This window comes from Lutjanus erythropterus, chromosome 4, assembly GCF_056507025.1.
Source record: "Lutjanus erythropterus isolate fLutEry1 chromosome 4, fLutEry1.hap2, whole genome shotgun sequence".
Classification (NCBI taxonomy): Eukaryota; Metazoa; Chordata; class Actinopteri; order Lutjaniformes; family Lutjanidae; genus Lutjanus; species Lutjanus erythropterus.
The window spans coordinates 25,245,448-25,260,572 of record NC_139320.1 but is presented as its reverse complement, the minus strand read 5'-3'; the positions used below and the strand labels follow the sequence as shown (position 1 = coordinate 25,260,572).

Sequence of the window (15,125 nt, the reverse complement as noted above, 5' to 3'; positions counted from 1 at the left end):
GTCATTATACAACACAATAGTGAGCTTAATGACATTTAAGCCTTAACCAGCACAACACCCAGAAACTCGACAAGAAAGGGCAAGAGAGATGAAAATAAGAGAAGACATCTTCACAGATGCAAGTTCATGCTTGTGCTCTGGTCTGTTGTGAAGCTTAATCTCAGAAGTATTTTGTCATGTTTTGTTACAATCCATTTAACATGTAGTGAATGAGTGTCTGGCCTGGCTGAGTTTCTGTAAAACTGAGTAACTATTGGATGCATGTAAAAAGATAAATCTGTCTGTATAGTAATTTACAGCTATGTTCAACAATACTGAATACAAAAACAATACTTAATCTTAACTTTATAGTAACTGATTGGTTTGTTTTTACTCTCTTATAAAACAACATACACATAATGTCCTTCAATGGCTGATATCTCCATACCTCTTCAACTCACGCTGAAACAATAGGTGAGCAAACAGCACTCAGATAAGAAAGAAAATATGTATTTTCAATATTGGTTTGGACTGTCCCTTTAAGTTAGGAGCTCACAAACAACATTAAAACACATACACCAGTCAGAGACACAAAGGATTCCATTAATAAATAAAAACGTATCTGCAAAGCTGCATTAAAAAGTAGTGACAGTCTATTTGGTCTTGTTTAAAATGGATATAGCAATGGGAATTAAAGAATTGTAATATATTGTATTTATTCATTTTGAAGTGAAGGCAGGCAGAAAAGTGTGTGTGTGTGTGTGTGTGTGTGTGTGTGTGTGTGTGTGTGTGTATGAGAGAGAGAGAGCGAGAGAGGGAGAGAGAGAGAGAGAGAGAAAAGTTTGCCTGTATGCTTATTCTAATGTGTGTATATATACTGTGTGTATCCATGAAGGACTGTAGGAGGCGCTCAAGCTCCCATCTGCCCATCCGTCTGTAGCAACACCGTGCGTCACTATCCGATAATAACAGCAGACCAAAGCGTTTTAAACCGGGAGGACTGATATAGCCGCCCTGTCTTCCATGACCTCAGATTGATTCAGTGAAACGCAGCTCAGGAAACCATTTCTGTTGATATTCTTCTGCGGCATCAAACCAAACCCCCGCTGAGACTGAGTCGCCTTAGAAGGATGATGAGATGTTGTCCAAGAGTGACCAAACTCTGCCAAGTGGGTGGTCCCCTCATGGCAGCCGGGACGCTGCAGTCCATCTCTTTAATGTGTCTGAGTGCGTTACAATGATGTGAAAATGACCACTTTCACCCAGACAATGGACATCTCTTGACTGGCAGCATGTGTGCACAGAATGTGCCATTTATAAATCAAAATATGTGGGCTTGCAGCACAATCAACAAGTACTGCACAGACCTTCTAAAGTTCACACAGCTGTGGTGTGAATATATCCTTTAATGCGCCTTGAATGAGGAAAAAGTAACAGGGTGCAAATACCTACTGGACAGTTATAGGGATATAATAGTGATATAGGACTGTAATAAATACAGTGAATCGTGGTGAAAGTCCACAATAAATCACACTATAATAATGGAACTGTTGCATGCTGCGTATTTTACTATTTAATTTTGCTCAGGTGTTTCAAAGTTGCTTAAGTTTCTAAATTAAATCAACAATAGATAAATATGAGTAGATGAACACACTAAATTAGAGACGTGCATCTGTTTAGAAACATATGCATGTGTAGGCTGTGTGACTGGCAGAGGGAAGCTCTTTAATCTGTTCATCGGGGCTTTACAGTGTCTGCGGGTATTTAATAGGGCTTCATAATCATTCATTCAGTGGATGTATGGGAAAAAGAGTTGAAACAGAGCCTCTGTATCCAAAGAGAGTGGATCTTGACAAAATGATTTCTCAATGGAAGAGGGGCCTCATTAGCATAACAATTGTGGGAACTGCATGGATCTACTTTTCATGAGCACTGTAAAAAAAAAAAAGGGCGAGAGAGAAAAAAAAATAGTACCATTATACATACTGATGAGAGAAAGTGGTTTTGAATTATTGTTTAAATCATTAAGTTGTAAAATTACATGATGAATCATTATCCATCGCAAGAATGTTTAATATTTTAGACACTGAGGAGCTTAAAGACTCAAACTATGTTTTAAATAAATAAACGCATTTAAAAAGTAAAAAAATGCAATAAATGCTGGAGATTTTTAAGTAACTCCTAAAAACAATGAAAACACATAAACTTGTAAAATCAGAGATCAGCAGGAGTCCTTAAAGTATTTAAGTGATCGTCAACAAAATACCTTCATTCAGAAATTAACCAGAGTAACTAATTAATCTGTGAGAATGACTGTTCATTGATTAATGAATAAATAATCATAAGTCATATGGAGACTGTCAAAAATCCTGCCAAATGGAGGCTTGAGGTGAGTGTATTTTTTACGACTGTTTATTGCGATTTTGGCAAATGGTACAGTGTAGTATATATTCGGTGACCATGTACACAAAGAAGGCAGAGAAAACAAAATGGGACATAGTATCTTTTTTAAAACAAACTCCCAATAATTCACAGTAAATAAATCCAAAGGTAATATAAGGTAATGGTATTTTAATATTGAAAAGGTTGCATTCATATCCAATTTGAGTCTTTTTGGCTCAAATATATTAAATAAAAGTTCATGTTTTTATGTAAACAGGGAAAACTTTGGCAGAAATAAGTTTAGAGGCCCCTAGACCTTGTCGGGCCCCTGGGCTACACTGACTGTACCTTTAAACACTCTTGTCCCAATTAAAGCCAAGCCCCGCCTCTGGAGCAGACATCCCATGAGTCATAAAGTTTGATGTCCTGCCCAAAGTTTAGACCCGACTGGAGCAAAACTTTTTTTCTAGAAAGTGGGCTGCGGAGATTTCTTCTGCGAACTATGAATCTTTTTTGAGAATATTCTCACTTGAATATTCTTCAAGTTGGCCGAAGCGCAGAAAAAGGTGGGATTGATCCAACCGAGCGTTTGTTGTGTTTTTTTCGTCTTTTGTGGCTGCGTCTGCCTTTTTTTTTTTTTTTTTTTTTTTTTTTGGAAAAGTTGGGGCCGGACGGACGACAACATAGATTCCAGTGTGGAGTAGATATGCGCTTTGTTACATTCACAAGTATGCCAGCAAGAAATATCAGGAAAACGCTGTCTTTCTCTGCAGATTTCGACAGCTAACACACTTTGGAAGAAGTTAAAGTGCCTGGCTGTTAAACTTTAGAATGACTCGGGAAAACTTTTGCTGAGTGTCGTCGATATTTCCTGCTTTCCTGTGGTGTGAAAAAAAAAGTTTGGGATTGGCTCAAACTTGTTTTTGTGACTTTCTGAACGACACATTTTCGGACACATAAAGTTTGCGGACTGTTCTGGGACAATATGGATCCGAGCCAGCACAACCCTCCTGCCGGACACCAAATCGTCCATGTACGAGGCGACTCAGAGACCGACCTGGAGGCGCTTTTTAACGCCGTGATGAACCCGAAAAACACTATCGTCCCTCCTTCCGTACCTATGAGGATGAGGAAGCTGCCAGACTCTTTCTTCAAACCTCCCGAACCAAAGTCCCATTCCAGACAAGTAAGCCCGCCCTGTCTCTCTCTGCCCCTTCCCAGAAATCACGACTGTAAAGCAGGGCCCATCCTGTGGGGGCTCAGGCCTACAGTACAGGACACACAGTTAATAATTACTTTTTTTTTTCTTACGTTGTAGACTTTTATAGCCTGTAGGATGTCACCACTGTGCCTTGAGAGTTTATTTGTAGTCACATCCTAAAATGCAACTGTTAACACACAATATCCTTTCTCATTAAAGGTTATTTGCACTTAAAAAGTTAATTACCCCCCCCCCCCAACTCTAAAATGTTTCATTTCAATGGAGCTGCTTAAAATTTCCGAACAGGTTACAATTAGTTTGTTACAATTAGATTTAGACTGTTAAAATCACTACCAAAACAGGCCTTGCATGGGGCCTGTGTATAAAAGTTTGAGTAACCAAAATGTCCTCAAAGTCGCTTGTTTAATTTTATTACTGTAAAAAAGGGAACTGCAGAAGATAATGTAATATTATTACACTTTAAGTGAGTTGACAGATTGGTCGGACCTACACAGGGTAAGTTAACTTGTACAGGCTGTATGTGTAAATGTTTTGGTTAGATTCATGACTTTGTGTTTTTCAGATGTGTAGCAATCATGTCGAAATTATATTTAAAAAAAACAAAATCTAAAACAGAACGATTTCTTATGATGATTTGTTATTTATAAAAAGTTTGTTGAATTCGTCCTATTTACCACCCTCCCCCACCGTCCCCCACAACTGTTGCTTGTGGTCTCTGTGGAGTTTTGTCATCAGTGCGCATGCGTTGTGCAGCAGAGGCTGTGCGCTCTCCTCTGTCCCACACAGGCCTTGGATTCCCCAGTCGTCAGACTTCAACATGTACACACACATGAAACAAACTTCCTAACATACATGTGGAGTGACTATAACACATGAAAAGTGACTGACATTGTAAATCATCCTTTGTGGTGTCCAGTAGTTCTTATTTTAATATCTTTTACAAATACTCATGACATTTGTATAATGTCCTCTCAGATTAAACAATCATTTATTATCAGATAAATTAAAAGAGAGATATTCAAATAACCTTTCAGGTTTTAGACAAACTTACCTTTTATCATAAAACAAAACTTGGTAAAAATAAAAATAAGAGGCTCCCTAAGGGAAGTCACATTATTTCAAAGCATTTTATTTTTATTATTCATAATGCTTCTCTTCCAACCCCAACACAGGCCAGCACTGACGCTGGGAGCGGTGGAACGCTCACACCCCACCATGTCCGTGCACACTCATCCCCGGCCTCCCTGCAGCTGGGAGCCGTCTCCGGTGGCTCCCTGTCTGGCATGGCCTCAGCAGGTGCCTCCCCTCAACATCTCCGTCAATCTTCTTATGAGATTCCTGATGATGTGCCTCTGCCCCCGGGGTGGGAGATGGCCAAGACTGCCTCTGGCCAGAGATACTTTCTCAAGTAAGTATGCCGGCAACAAGTGTCAACAAGGACGGTATATTCATGCATTATGCTGTGCTTGTAATCTGGAAAGTTTGCAACTGAAAAGAATGTGTTTTGGAAAACAAATGGATGGCTTTGAAAGTGTAGCAGACAGTCATCGATTTATCTCAGTCCTCTAGACGTGTCTATGTTCTTCTGTCAACAAGTTGCACCCTGATGAAGGTGATGTAATGGATTTTTTGGTGAAAGGGAAACAGCATTAAAATTAATTCATGACTTTAAGATTAGACAATATGAAAAGTAAGAAAACATATTATTTTTTTCAATTTAGAGAAGTGTACCTAGCTACTGGTCCCTGTAGGCTACATTACCTTCTCAATGATGTCAAGCAGCACAGGCTTTCTAGGTGATTTCTTTATTGTATAACCTATAGTTATACACATGACAGGACAGAGGAAACTCTGGACATAAAAAAAGAAACTGTGCCGCTGTGCCTCATGTGTAAATGCATACACAGCGTCTCTCTCTGTTTCCCACACGCAACCCAGCCGCTTTTAATCAGAATGGTAATTTTTATGACCCAGCCCGCCCAATCCAGGATTAACTTCAGTGTGGTTGTAACTGCGGTCAGTGCATCACTGGTACATACATAAAAAATAATGCTTGGGTATGTTCTTAAAAACAGCAGAGATATAACTGAACCCTCCAATGTGGAACTTATAAAACATAACAAGCACAGGTTGAAAACTTTTACAATTTTATAGTGAATAAGGAAAAAATCAGCTTGCAGCAATGGCCAGAGTCCAAGACACTAGAGAAGTGGTCAGGCTCTCATACTGTAGCTCTGTTCAGTGTACATTATGCTGACAATAATTTGCAAATCTGCTACAGTGCACAATGGTGGCCAGTGTGCTCAAAAAGAGACAATCGCAATAGTTAAATTGTAGGTTATTAAATTTGGTGGCCTCTGCAAACAAGAGGAGTCTTTTGAGGGACTGCTGCTGTATGTAGTGTTCCTTTTCTTGGTCTCAGGTTTCAGTAGAAACAATGGAGCATTGTGGCTGCCCCAGACAGCAAAGTACAGACAGCTCTGCAAAACTCATCTGCTAACCAACCAGCAGATCTCTTCCACATTAATGAGCCAAAGCATACTGTTTAAGTAGCAGGGAGCGGGCATAACAGAGCCCTATGGGCCTGTTAGTGTGTATCAGTAACTTTTCGGATCATGTTTTGTTTTTATTCTCTATTACTTTTTAGGTATTTAATAGTCTTTTAATGCCTTCATTCTGTGGTTCTATGAAAAGATGGATTGAATAATTCATAAAAGTGACGTCCTTGTCAACAATTTATGTTAAGATAATCTGCCCATTGTGAAATGTTCCAGTTGATGAAATGCTCAGCAGATTGTGTTTACAGATGATTTGACATTGAAAGTCACCATTTTTAAAAATTCTATTAAATGCAAAATGTTGTCAGTTCTAGGAAATATTACTCTCTGACACAGGGTCTGAACAAACATGATAGCCTCAAATTCACTCAGATCAAAAAAGAGCTTTCGGGACCAGATGTTTTTAGGTCTCACATCTGGTGAACATCTGGCCGTTGTGAGGAGGCTCTTCTAAAATTGTACAAAAGGACTGGGGGCTAGGAGAGAGAAAACACTATTCTCATAGACCCTCCCAGGATCACTGCAGTTGTTTAGAAACTGAACACTGAGTTGAAACTGCGCTTCAAGACACTGAAGTTAAACTTAAACTTAGACTAAATTGGGTCTTCCAACTTTAAACTTATATAACTTTTAGTTTGAACATTTCTTGCACTATTACGTTTTGTTGCTATTTTCTAAGAATATGTCAAATATTTCTTAAAATTGGAACTATGTGTAATTTTTTCTTTGTCATATTTCAGTTGCGTAATCATAAGTTTGCAAAAACAAAATTTACTGCTTTTATATTGAAAATAAAGCAGGACTAAAGATAGAGAATTACTATCTCAGATTGAGACAAGATTTGATACAAAACCAACACAAAGTAATACACAAAACTCAAAGGTCAAACCTTCCTAAAACACAACTTGGGTCTTTTACGCTCATCCAGCTAGAAGAAATCTGTGCAGACAGAGCATTTTACTAAAGTACAATTCAACATGAATGTGTTTTTTCACTTGCCCATTCATGCAAGTGGGTCAGAAATCTACTAGCCCAAAGTAAATTTTTAATTGTCTCTGTACAAATTGTTTTATTTATTAGCAGTTATCAAATAACAACAAAGACTGATGTTAGTTGTAATGTCTAATTTAGTTTAATCCCAGTCTCTCAAAGTCCAGTATGATGTCTGAAAATGTCACGTTTTGTCAGTCCAAACCAAAGATATTCAGTTTAATATTGTAATAAACACAGAAAGCAGGGAATCTACATTTTTGTGAGACTTAAAACAGCATTTTGTGACTTTTTGTGCATGAAAATTTACTTTAACCTTTAACCTTATATCAATTATCAAAAAAATTGACTTTTCTGGATGTGGCAAGTGAGTCGCTAGATTAACTAGAATGACATGGCATCTTACTTGCCCAGAACAATAGATCTAGAACAATAGATCATAAAATGTTCACAGTCTTAGGTTTGTACCATTTGTCAACAGACCATCTGTTTCTTTGGAAAAACAGTCGAGTAGCTCTGTAAAGAAGCGTGTTGCATCTGGCATGTCATACAACCAGAGTAAGTGTACTACACAGTGTTTGTGTTCAAGTAAGGAAAACTAGAGGAGGCATGTTCCATACACCGCACATCAAAGTGCAGATATTTGATCTGGAATACAGGCGGCCTCAGCAGAGCTGCTGGAAAAGACACTCCCCTATTTATAAACAGGGGTTGTCTGACCGAGACGTGTTGCAGAAGGAGTGAAGCAGAGCGAGAGTGTGTGTGGGTGGGTGGAAGGGTGGGGGTGGGGGAGCCCGTCACCAGCTAGCAGAGCTGAGCTGAGAGTGGGGGCTCGCATTTCACTCAGGTGACCGCTGTTGTCCTTAGAAATATATCAACTCAGGGTGAAAGTTTTTTTTATAATCTCCTTCCCCCTCTGTAGTTTATTAGCACGCTCTGATCATACAGTTGGGAATGTTTGGCCTCTGTGATTCACAGCAGCCCCATGGACGCCGACGTCCCACTCCCTTTAAAAGCTGGGCTCCGTTTTGGTATGAATGGAGCCGTGGCGCTGTGATGGTGCCTCTTTTGTGTCAATGGAGTTAAATGGCAGCCATGTGGAGATGACTAGAAGAGGGGCCAAGAGAAACTCCGGCCCTCCCTTTGTCCCAGCAGTGAAACAGTGATCTTTATTCAGACCACAGGCCTGTTGAGACTCATGTGAGCCTTCCCAAAATAGACAAATGGTTGACATGAAGTTTAAAGATGGCGGTGAGAGAGGATAGCGGCTTTCTTAAGAACTTTATAATTTTCTTCACATCTGAAATGTTCAGCTCTTGTCAGGGTAGAAATCCAGTGTAAATTTTAATCAGTAATAAGAAGTGATTGACCCAGTGCAAAGTGTAACAGGGCCGATTGCTACAGTTTGGCATGATGTGTCTGTCTCTTGAGTAGTGATTCATTTATTTGATCATTCAGTCACCAGAAATTAGGCTAATTGCCACCAATCAATAAATCATTTTAATCATTTATCAAGAAAAAAAACACTGAACTACATTTGTTAGCTTCTCAATTGCATTTCTGTCTTCAGGGCTGCAACTAATGCTCATTTTTTTTGTTGAATAATCTGTTTATTATGCCTCCGCCCGGGCCGGAGGCATACTGTTCTCCGGTTGTCCGGCTGTACATGAGTCCGTGCGTCCGTCCTTCCGTCCGTCACAGATTTTTGTTTGTGCGATAACTTTTGAATGGGTGGACGGATTTGCACCAAATCTTATGTGCTAACACTCTATAACAGGTACAAGAACTGATTAAATTTTGGAGACCAACGCTTTCGAGATGGCCGCAAAATGGCTGCCTGACAGACCTGTCTCTAAAAACACACTTATGCCAATAACTTATGCCAATTTAATTTTTTATATTTGACTTTGATATATTTTTGAATAATTATGTTGGATACTATTAGGTAATAAAGGTAATAGCTCTTTCCTTGCAATCTTTTCTCATTAACTGTATACTGTATCAATACAGCCATAATTCTCAAACTCCTGGGACACTTGCAATCAATCAGGTGTATGGAACACAAAAAGTCATAGTTGTATGAAACTGTTGCAGGTAGAGGCATCAGAATCGACGCTTTAGTGTCGACTTCTACCCGTTTTCATTGTTTTCTTTATTAATTGTTAAGTTGTTTGGTCTAAAAAATGTCAGAAAAAGGTGAAAAAGGCAATCAGTGTTTCCCAAAGCTCAGGATGACATCCTCAAATGTCTTGTTTTGTTTACAACCCAAATAAATTCAGTTTACTGTCATAAAGGAGAAAATTATCTACAAAATATTTACTTTTAAAAGGCTGGAATCAGACAATTTTGACTGTTTTTCTTTTTTTTTTTTTTTTACAGATTAATGGCAATCAATTTAAAGCAACTACAAAAAGTTTATAACTGGTAAACATGGTCTCAATTTATTACTGATGCCTTTACACGACCTACAGAAGGTAACAAGACCATCCACAAGAATATTGTCTATTTCTGTATAGCTGTTCTTAATGGCTGTCAGTGGAATAGATTCTTCTTGAAACCAGATGAAACTAGCCTGCTTTTACATTTTTACAGTGAGTAGTACATTACCCAGTGAAAAAGAAGCAAGAAGAGATTTTTATTTTGATCATTTTATGTTATTATGGTGCAAACACTATCACTTTTGTCCACAGGGGCCACAGAAGTCAACAAAATATGACAATTCCTTGTAGTAGCTTAAATTCTGGATTCACAATCGATTAATTAATTAATCGCTGCAGCACTAGCTGTCTATTGTTGTAAATTTGAATTTCAAACTGTTCAAATTTACAGAAGCCACCTCAGGCTCAGGGGAAATTGTGATGTAACACTGATACAAGATACGAGCAATCTCCTGCAAAAGTCTCTATTTTGTTTCAGCTATTACATAAAAAACAAAAACCTTAAGTCGAGAAGAGGATTTGGAGAATGTCAACAGAGTCTGTTGACCTTTCCTCCTCCTTCTTCCAGCAGTTTGCTGTGGCCTTTGATTTATGACAGCAGGGGCAGAGAGGTTGGGTCACCTTGCTTGGTGCTGGGACTGGGGATGAGGGGGTGGGGGCAGGGCCAGTCTTCAGGGCTGGGTCATAAACTAATGAAGGTTTCTAATTTAGACACACCGGTAAACTAGGAGGGGTAATCACTGTTTCCGGGCGCTTATTAAATGCAGCTTTGAATGAGCTTTTAGTCCGTGGGAAGTCAGCCCTAAGCAGAGGAAAGCTTTGGGGGAGCAGCTATTGTCTGCCCTCAGGGGCAGGTAGAGCCATGTGCTGATGGACACTTTTGTCTTTTCTCAATTGGATTTTAAACTGTTTTGATGGGCCTGGTTTCCCACAACCACCATGGCTGACTTGTGTCTTTCTGCATTTAACGGTGCTTATAAATGATCAATTATTCACCGTGACTGGATTAGTTAGTTATTTTTTTACCTTTCTCACTGTATCATAGGATATTACCAACTTTGTTTTCTGTGTTTTTTCAGTGTACAGCTGCTCACGCCTGGTTAACCAGGAACATTAAACAGGCTGATAACTAGTCTAGCATCAGTGTACACTAGCTGGGGTTTCCTGAACATCTGTTGCACTAAATACAATTCAAAGAGACCTCCTATTAAAGCAGGAAAGATCAAAGTGTCTACTTGGACCTTATGCTCTCATTGTATGCAGTCAGTATCTGTGTAGCGCTGATTTGGACTATGAGATTATGTCGGGATTTCCAGCAGAACACTGTACCTCCATAGTAATATTATCTTGTGTAAAACAGGAATAGTTGGCTCTTGTTTTAAAATCCCAGTGTTTTCCTGCTGAGTAAAGAAAAACTACTATAGCAGTCTTTTGTTTAAACATTACAAGGCTGGAACTGCTCGTCAGTGTCCATGTGGGTATTAATACGGTTGTGAAATTAACAAGTAAAGTAACTTTTTTCATGTGTAAATTATTACAATACCCACAGTCGATTGCGAAACACCCAACTGCTGTGGTAGTTAAACATTTAATACTGTCAGAGCTCCCAGATGTTTGCCTCATGGGTGTTAATGCTGTGTAAAATGAAATAGTCAGTTACCTAGCCTGCTTTTAAAAGCTGCACCACATATGTTGTAAACATCTTATATCACAGCAGTGTTTACTGTCTGTCCATTGTCTAAAATGGATTTCTGTTTTATAGCTTGGCTAACAATGACATCATACTCAGCATCTTATGTAAACAACATATATAATACTGTACCTAAATATTTTCAGTATCAACTCTCATCTAATTATCTTCAATTCTGCTGAAAGGTTGAAGTGATAAATTTGCAAATTGGATTTCAAACTTAAGCCGTTATGAACTGCGGCCACTCGGTCAGTCACAAATGGTGCTGGGAAGACTGGGCTGTAAGCCTGCGTGAAGCCCTCATTTGGAGCAACTTTGTGTTTGACAAACTTTTGGTTTATTGACCACACAGAGACAAGGCCCTTCCTGTTCAACTGGGGCCTGTCAGCTCAGTACACAAATGGGACTGTGAGAAAGTTGGGCTCGTGTTTACCGAAGTCTTGATGTAACACCTCTGTTCCAGACATCAATGCCTCCACTGTCACTGAGGGCATCTCCACAGAGATGCAGTATCTGAGAAGTGGACCCTCTCAGGTGGGGATTAGAGTTCTTAAAATTACTCAAACCGTAGCACCTTATTGGAACCGAATACCGTTCAACATAATTACAAGGGCCTGATCAGTTCTGGATTTGGGGGCGATCCCAAGACCAATATTTGGGAGCAAAAAAAATGCTAATATCAATGTATCTGCTGATATTTTTATACATAATATAGTATACAGAATATAGAATATATACATAAATACATTTAATTTGCAATGGATAGGATATTTTACAGCTTAACAGTAACTTTATTGCTCAGAATGATACTAGAGCACTGAAACTGAATAACTATAAATACAAATACACAAACAGAGCAAAATATATGTATATATGAAACCTGAATTAAGTCAAAGGGATCAAATATACACAGAATGCTGCCTATAAAACTAGTTAATTAAAAACAATCTGTATTATGTTCTGTTAAAAAAAAGAAAGTTTTCATATAAGTGGGTATTGGACAAGATACAGTATATTTTGATACCCATATAGCTGTGATAGTCAGCAGTGGTGGACAGTAGTGAAGTACATTTACTTGAGTACTGTACTTAAGTACATTTTTTGAGTATCTGTACTTTACTTGAGTATTTGTTTTTTTTGGGAACTTATTACTTTCACTCCACTACATTTCAAAGACAAATATTGTACTTTTGACTCCACTACATTTCTAGGAAGGTTGTTGTTACTTTTTGACTGAGCTTTGAAGTAAGCTGTTGCTGTTTTTTTCTTTTCTAAAATGCAATTGGAAAAGGAAACCAATCACAGTAGCTCCTCTCAAATGGGACTGATGTAAAAGTGGAAATACATCATCCAGGTGCTCTCTGTAACAAGAATAAGCAAGCTCTCTTTCTTTCATTCAAACAAAAAGCTGTAATGGTGATGGCAGGAGAAAGACACATTTAAATCTCAAGATGTTATTATAATTATTCATTATTCCAGGTAGCTTTTAAAGTTGGATTGTTTTTATCGGGGTGAAAAATACTGCATAATTCATGTATATATACTGCCTCTGAAGACAGAAAGAAATCTCAGTTATTTAACAGACTTGGAGAAATCCTTACAGTTCTTACAGTACTTACAGTACTACAGTACAGTACTTCAATCTAATGTTATGATGTGATTTTAATACAGTTACATCAGAAAATGACAATAACTGTCCTTTTTGTTTTTGATTGTATTTCTATGCTGAAGTTTTTATAGGTGTTTCTATAGACTTTGTGTAGCAGAGTGGTTCTACAAGCAAGTCAGTGCATCATTAGATGGTTTCAGAGAGTTACAAGCTTCTGTAAATGCATCATGAAAACAATACAGCATGTATTGATATTAGAAAATGTACTTTGTAATTTGTACTTTTGAATACTTAAGTATTTTTAAAAACATGTACTTTTGAATACTCAAGTATTTTTAAAAGCAAGAACTCTAGTACTTTAACTCAAGTAAAATTTTGACTAAGCAACTTTCACTTGTAGTTGAGTAATATTTGACCAGGAGTATCTATACTTTGACTCAAGTACTGGGGTTGAGTACTTTGTTCACCACTGATAGTCAGTAATATTAGTTACCAATATATCAACTCTGCCCTAATAGTTAGCTGCAGTTTTTGTTTTAAAAAGTGTAAAACCTTTGAAGACTGACTGATAAACCTGACATGATGCTTGACACTTAAATAAATGAGTGTTCTGAACTAGTCTTTGAAAATAAACAGCAGTAAGACTGAACCCTCTCACTACACTCAGTCCTGGTGCTTTGTGAATTAGTTGCTTCGTTAGGAAGTATTATGATACAAACCCTCCTTCAAAGGGAAACTTAAAGCCACAATAGGGTCACAGAGGTTGCCCCAATAATCTCTCTTGATGATGTCCTGCTGATAGAGAGGCAGCCAGGCATCCCCAGTCAACCCGGAGTGGAGGTGGTCATCCTCATCTTAAAGGCCTGATTACATCTGGCCTCCCTCAGTGCACTCTTTAGTCATTGGGCTTCAACCGCCTTCCAAGCATATACTCCCTGGGTGGAGCCGCTGCGGCCTGAGGATCCCATTTTTAACATTTGACAACTCAGCTGTGGGGCGTGTTTCATCATTTCTGCACTCCCCATAGCTTCACTCCCCTGCTTTACACCAGTGAATCGCAGCTTTTGACATCTGGCTCTGGGAGACAATTCAAGTGGAATAAACAGTCGATCTGGCCTCAAATCTAGCTTTGATCTGCTGTTTTGGCAGGTAGTGGATCTTATTCGGAGACATTTTAACCACAGAGCTGACTTATTTTTGGATAGAACATTCTCCTCAAAGCCAGATGTAAACGCCACAGTTTTCACGGGTGTAAACAGGCAGTCTGTCTTAGGAAGTTTGTCATACTACTGTAATCAAATGAGGTTTGTGAAACAACAAGTGCAGCTTTCAGATCTAGTCACTTGGATCTCTTAAAGATGCTGGACCTCTAAGTTGCTCTTTGAATCGGAGTCCAGTAAAAACGTTTGATTAAGCTGCAGTCTTTGAGATCTACATTTAAAGCTAATACATGGAGTTTCTAACTTGTTATGAAACTTTTTCTAAATTTAATACTGATGCCTCAGTATGACCTACATAAGTAAACAAGTCCATCCACAAGAAAATTGGCTATTTCTATATAATTATTCTTCTTGAAATAAGATTAAACCAGCCTGTGTTTACATTTTTACATGCAGAGTTACAGTGAGTAGTGTGTTAGTAAGTTAAAAGAGAAAAAATAGGAAAGAAGCTCTATTTTGAATGATCTTGGTATAGAACAACAATGCAGGCCAATGGGGACCAGCTCCCACAAGATCAGCGCTGAACAGAAAAACTGAATGGCAAATCATTTAAGCAAAGTCAAGTTTAGCCTTTATGCGAAAGGTCCTCCTCCCTCCTCCTCAGCAAGACACATTATAAATAACGCTGGCACAATAAACGCCACCTTGATAATTGGGCCATCAGTCAAGGAGATGTCAAGTGCCTGGGTGGATCAAGAGTCCCACTCCGTGTACTGCTAAGCCACAGTCGACTATGATGACAGCTTGAGCAAAAATAAGCAAGAAAACTTCCACTCTACAGGCAACTGACTTGATAATGGGTCACGGTTGAACCACCATGCTCTCCTTTGGTTCAGCACCTGGCCATTTACAAGACAGGTTCCTCTGAAGAGGCTAATGATGGGTTATAGTTTGTCTTTGGTGACTCTGCAACAGCATGCTGAACGTCCAATAGAGGCCATTTCCACAATAATCCACAAAAACTACATTTTCACTGTGGGGATGCTAAAAACATATTCTTCATTTGAAAACACTCTCTAAAGTTGTTGACTTTGAAA

At 38.6% G+C, this 15,125-nt stretch overlaps 1 protein-coding gene across 2 annotated transcripts in view; it reads left to right on the top strand.

Moving 5' to 3' along the window:
- Positions 1 to 2,905: 2,905 nt before the first annotated feature.
- yap1 (Yes1 associated transcriptional regulator) overlaps positions 2,906 to 15,125 on the top strand; it is a 35,808-nt gene continuing 23,588 nt past the window's right edge. For both annotated transcript variants that reach the window (XM_084717424.1, XM_084717423.1), the window contains exons 1-2: positions 2,906 to 3,547; positions 4,756 to 4,991. In XM_084717424.1, the coding sequence (XP_084573550.1) occupies positions 3,347 to 3,547; positions 4,756 to 4,991 (437 nt within the window). In that variant the 5' untranslated portion in view covers positions 2,906 to 3,346. The remainder of the gene's footprint in view (positions 3,548 to 4,755; positions 4,992 to 15,125) is intronic.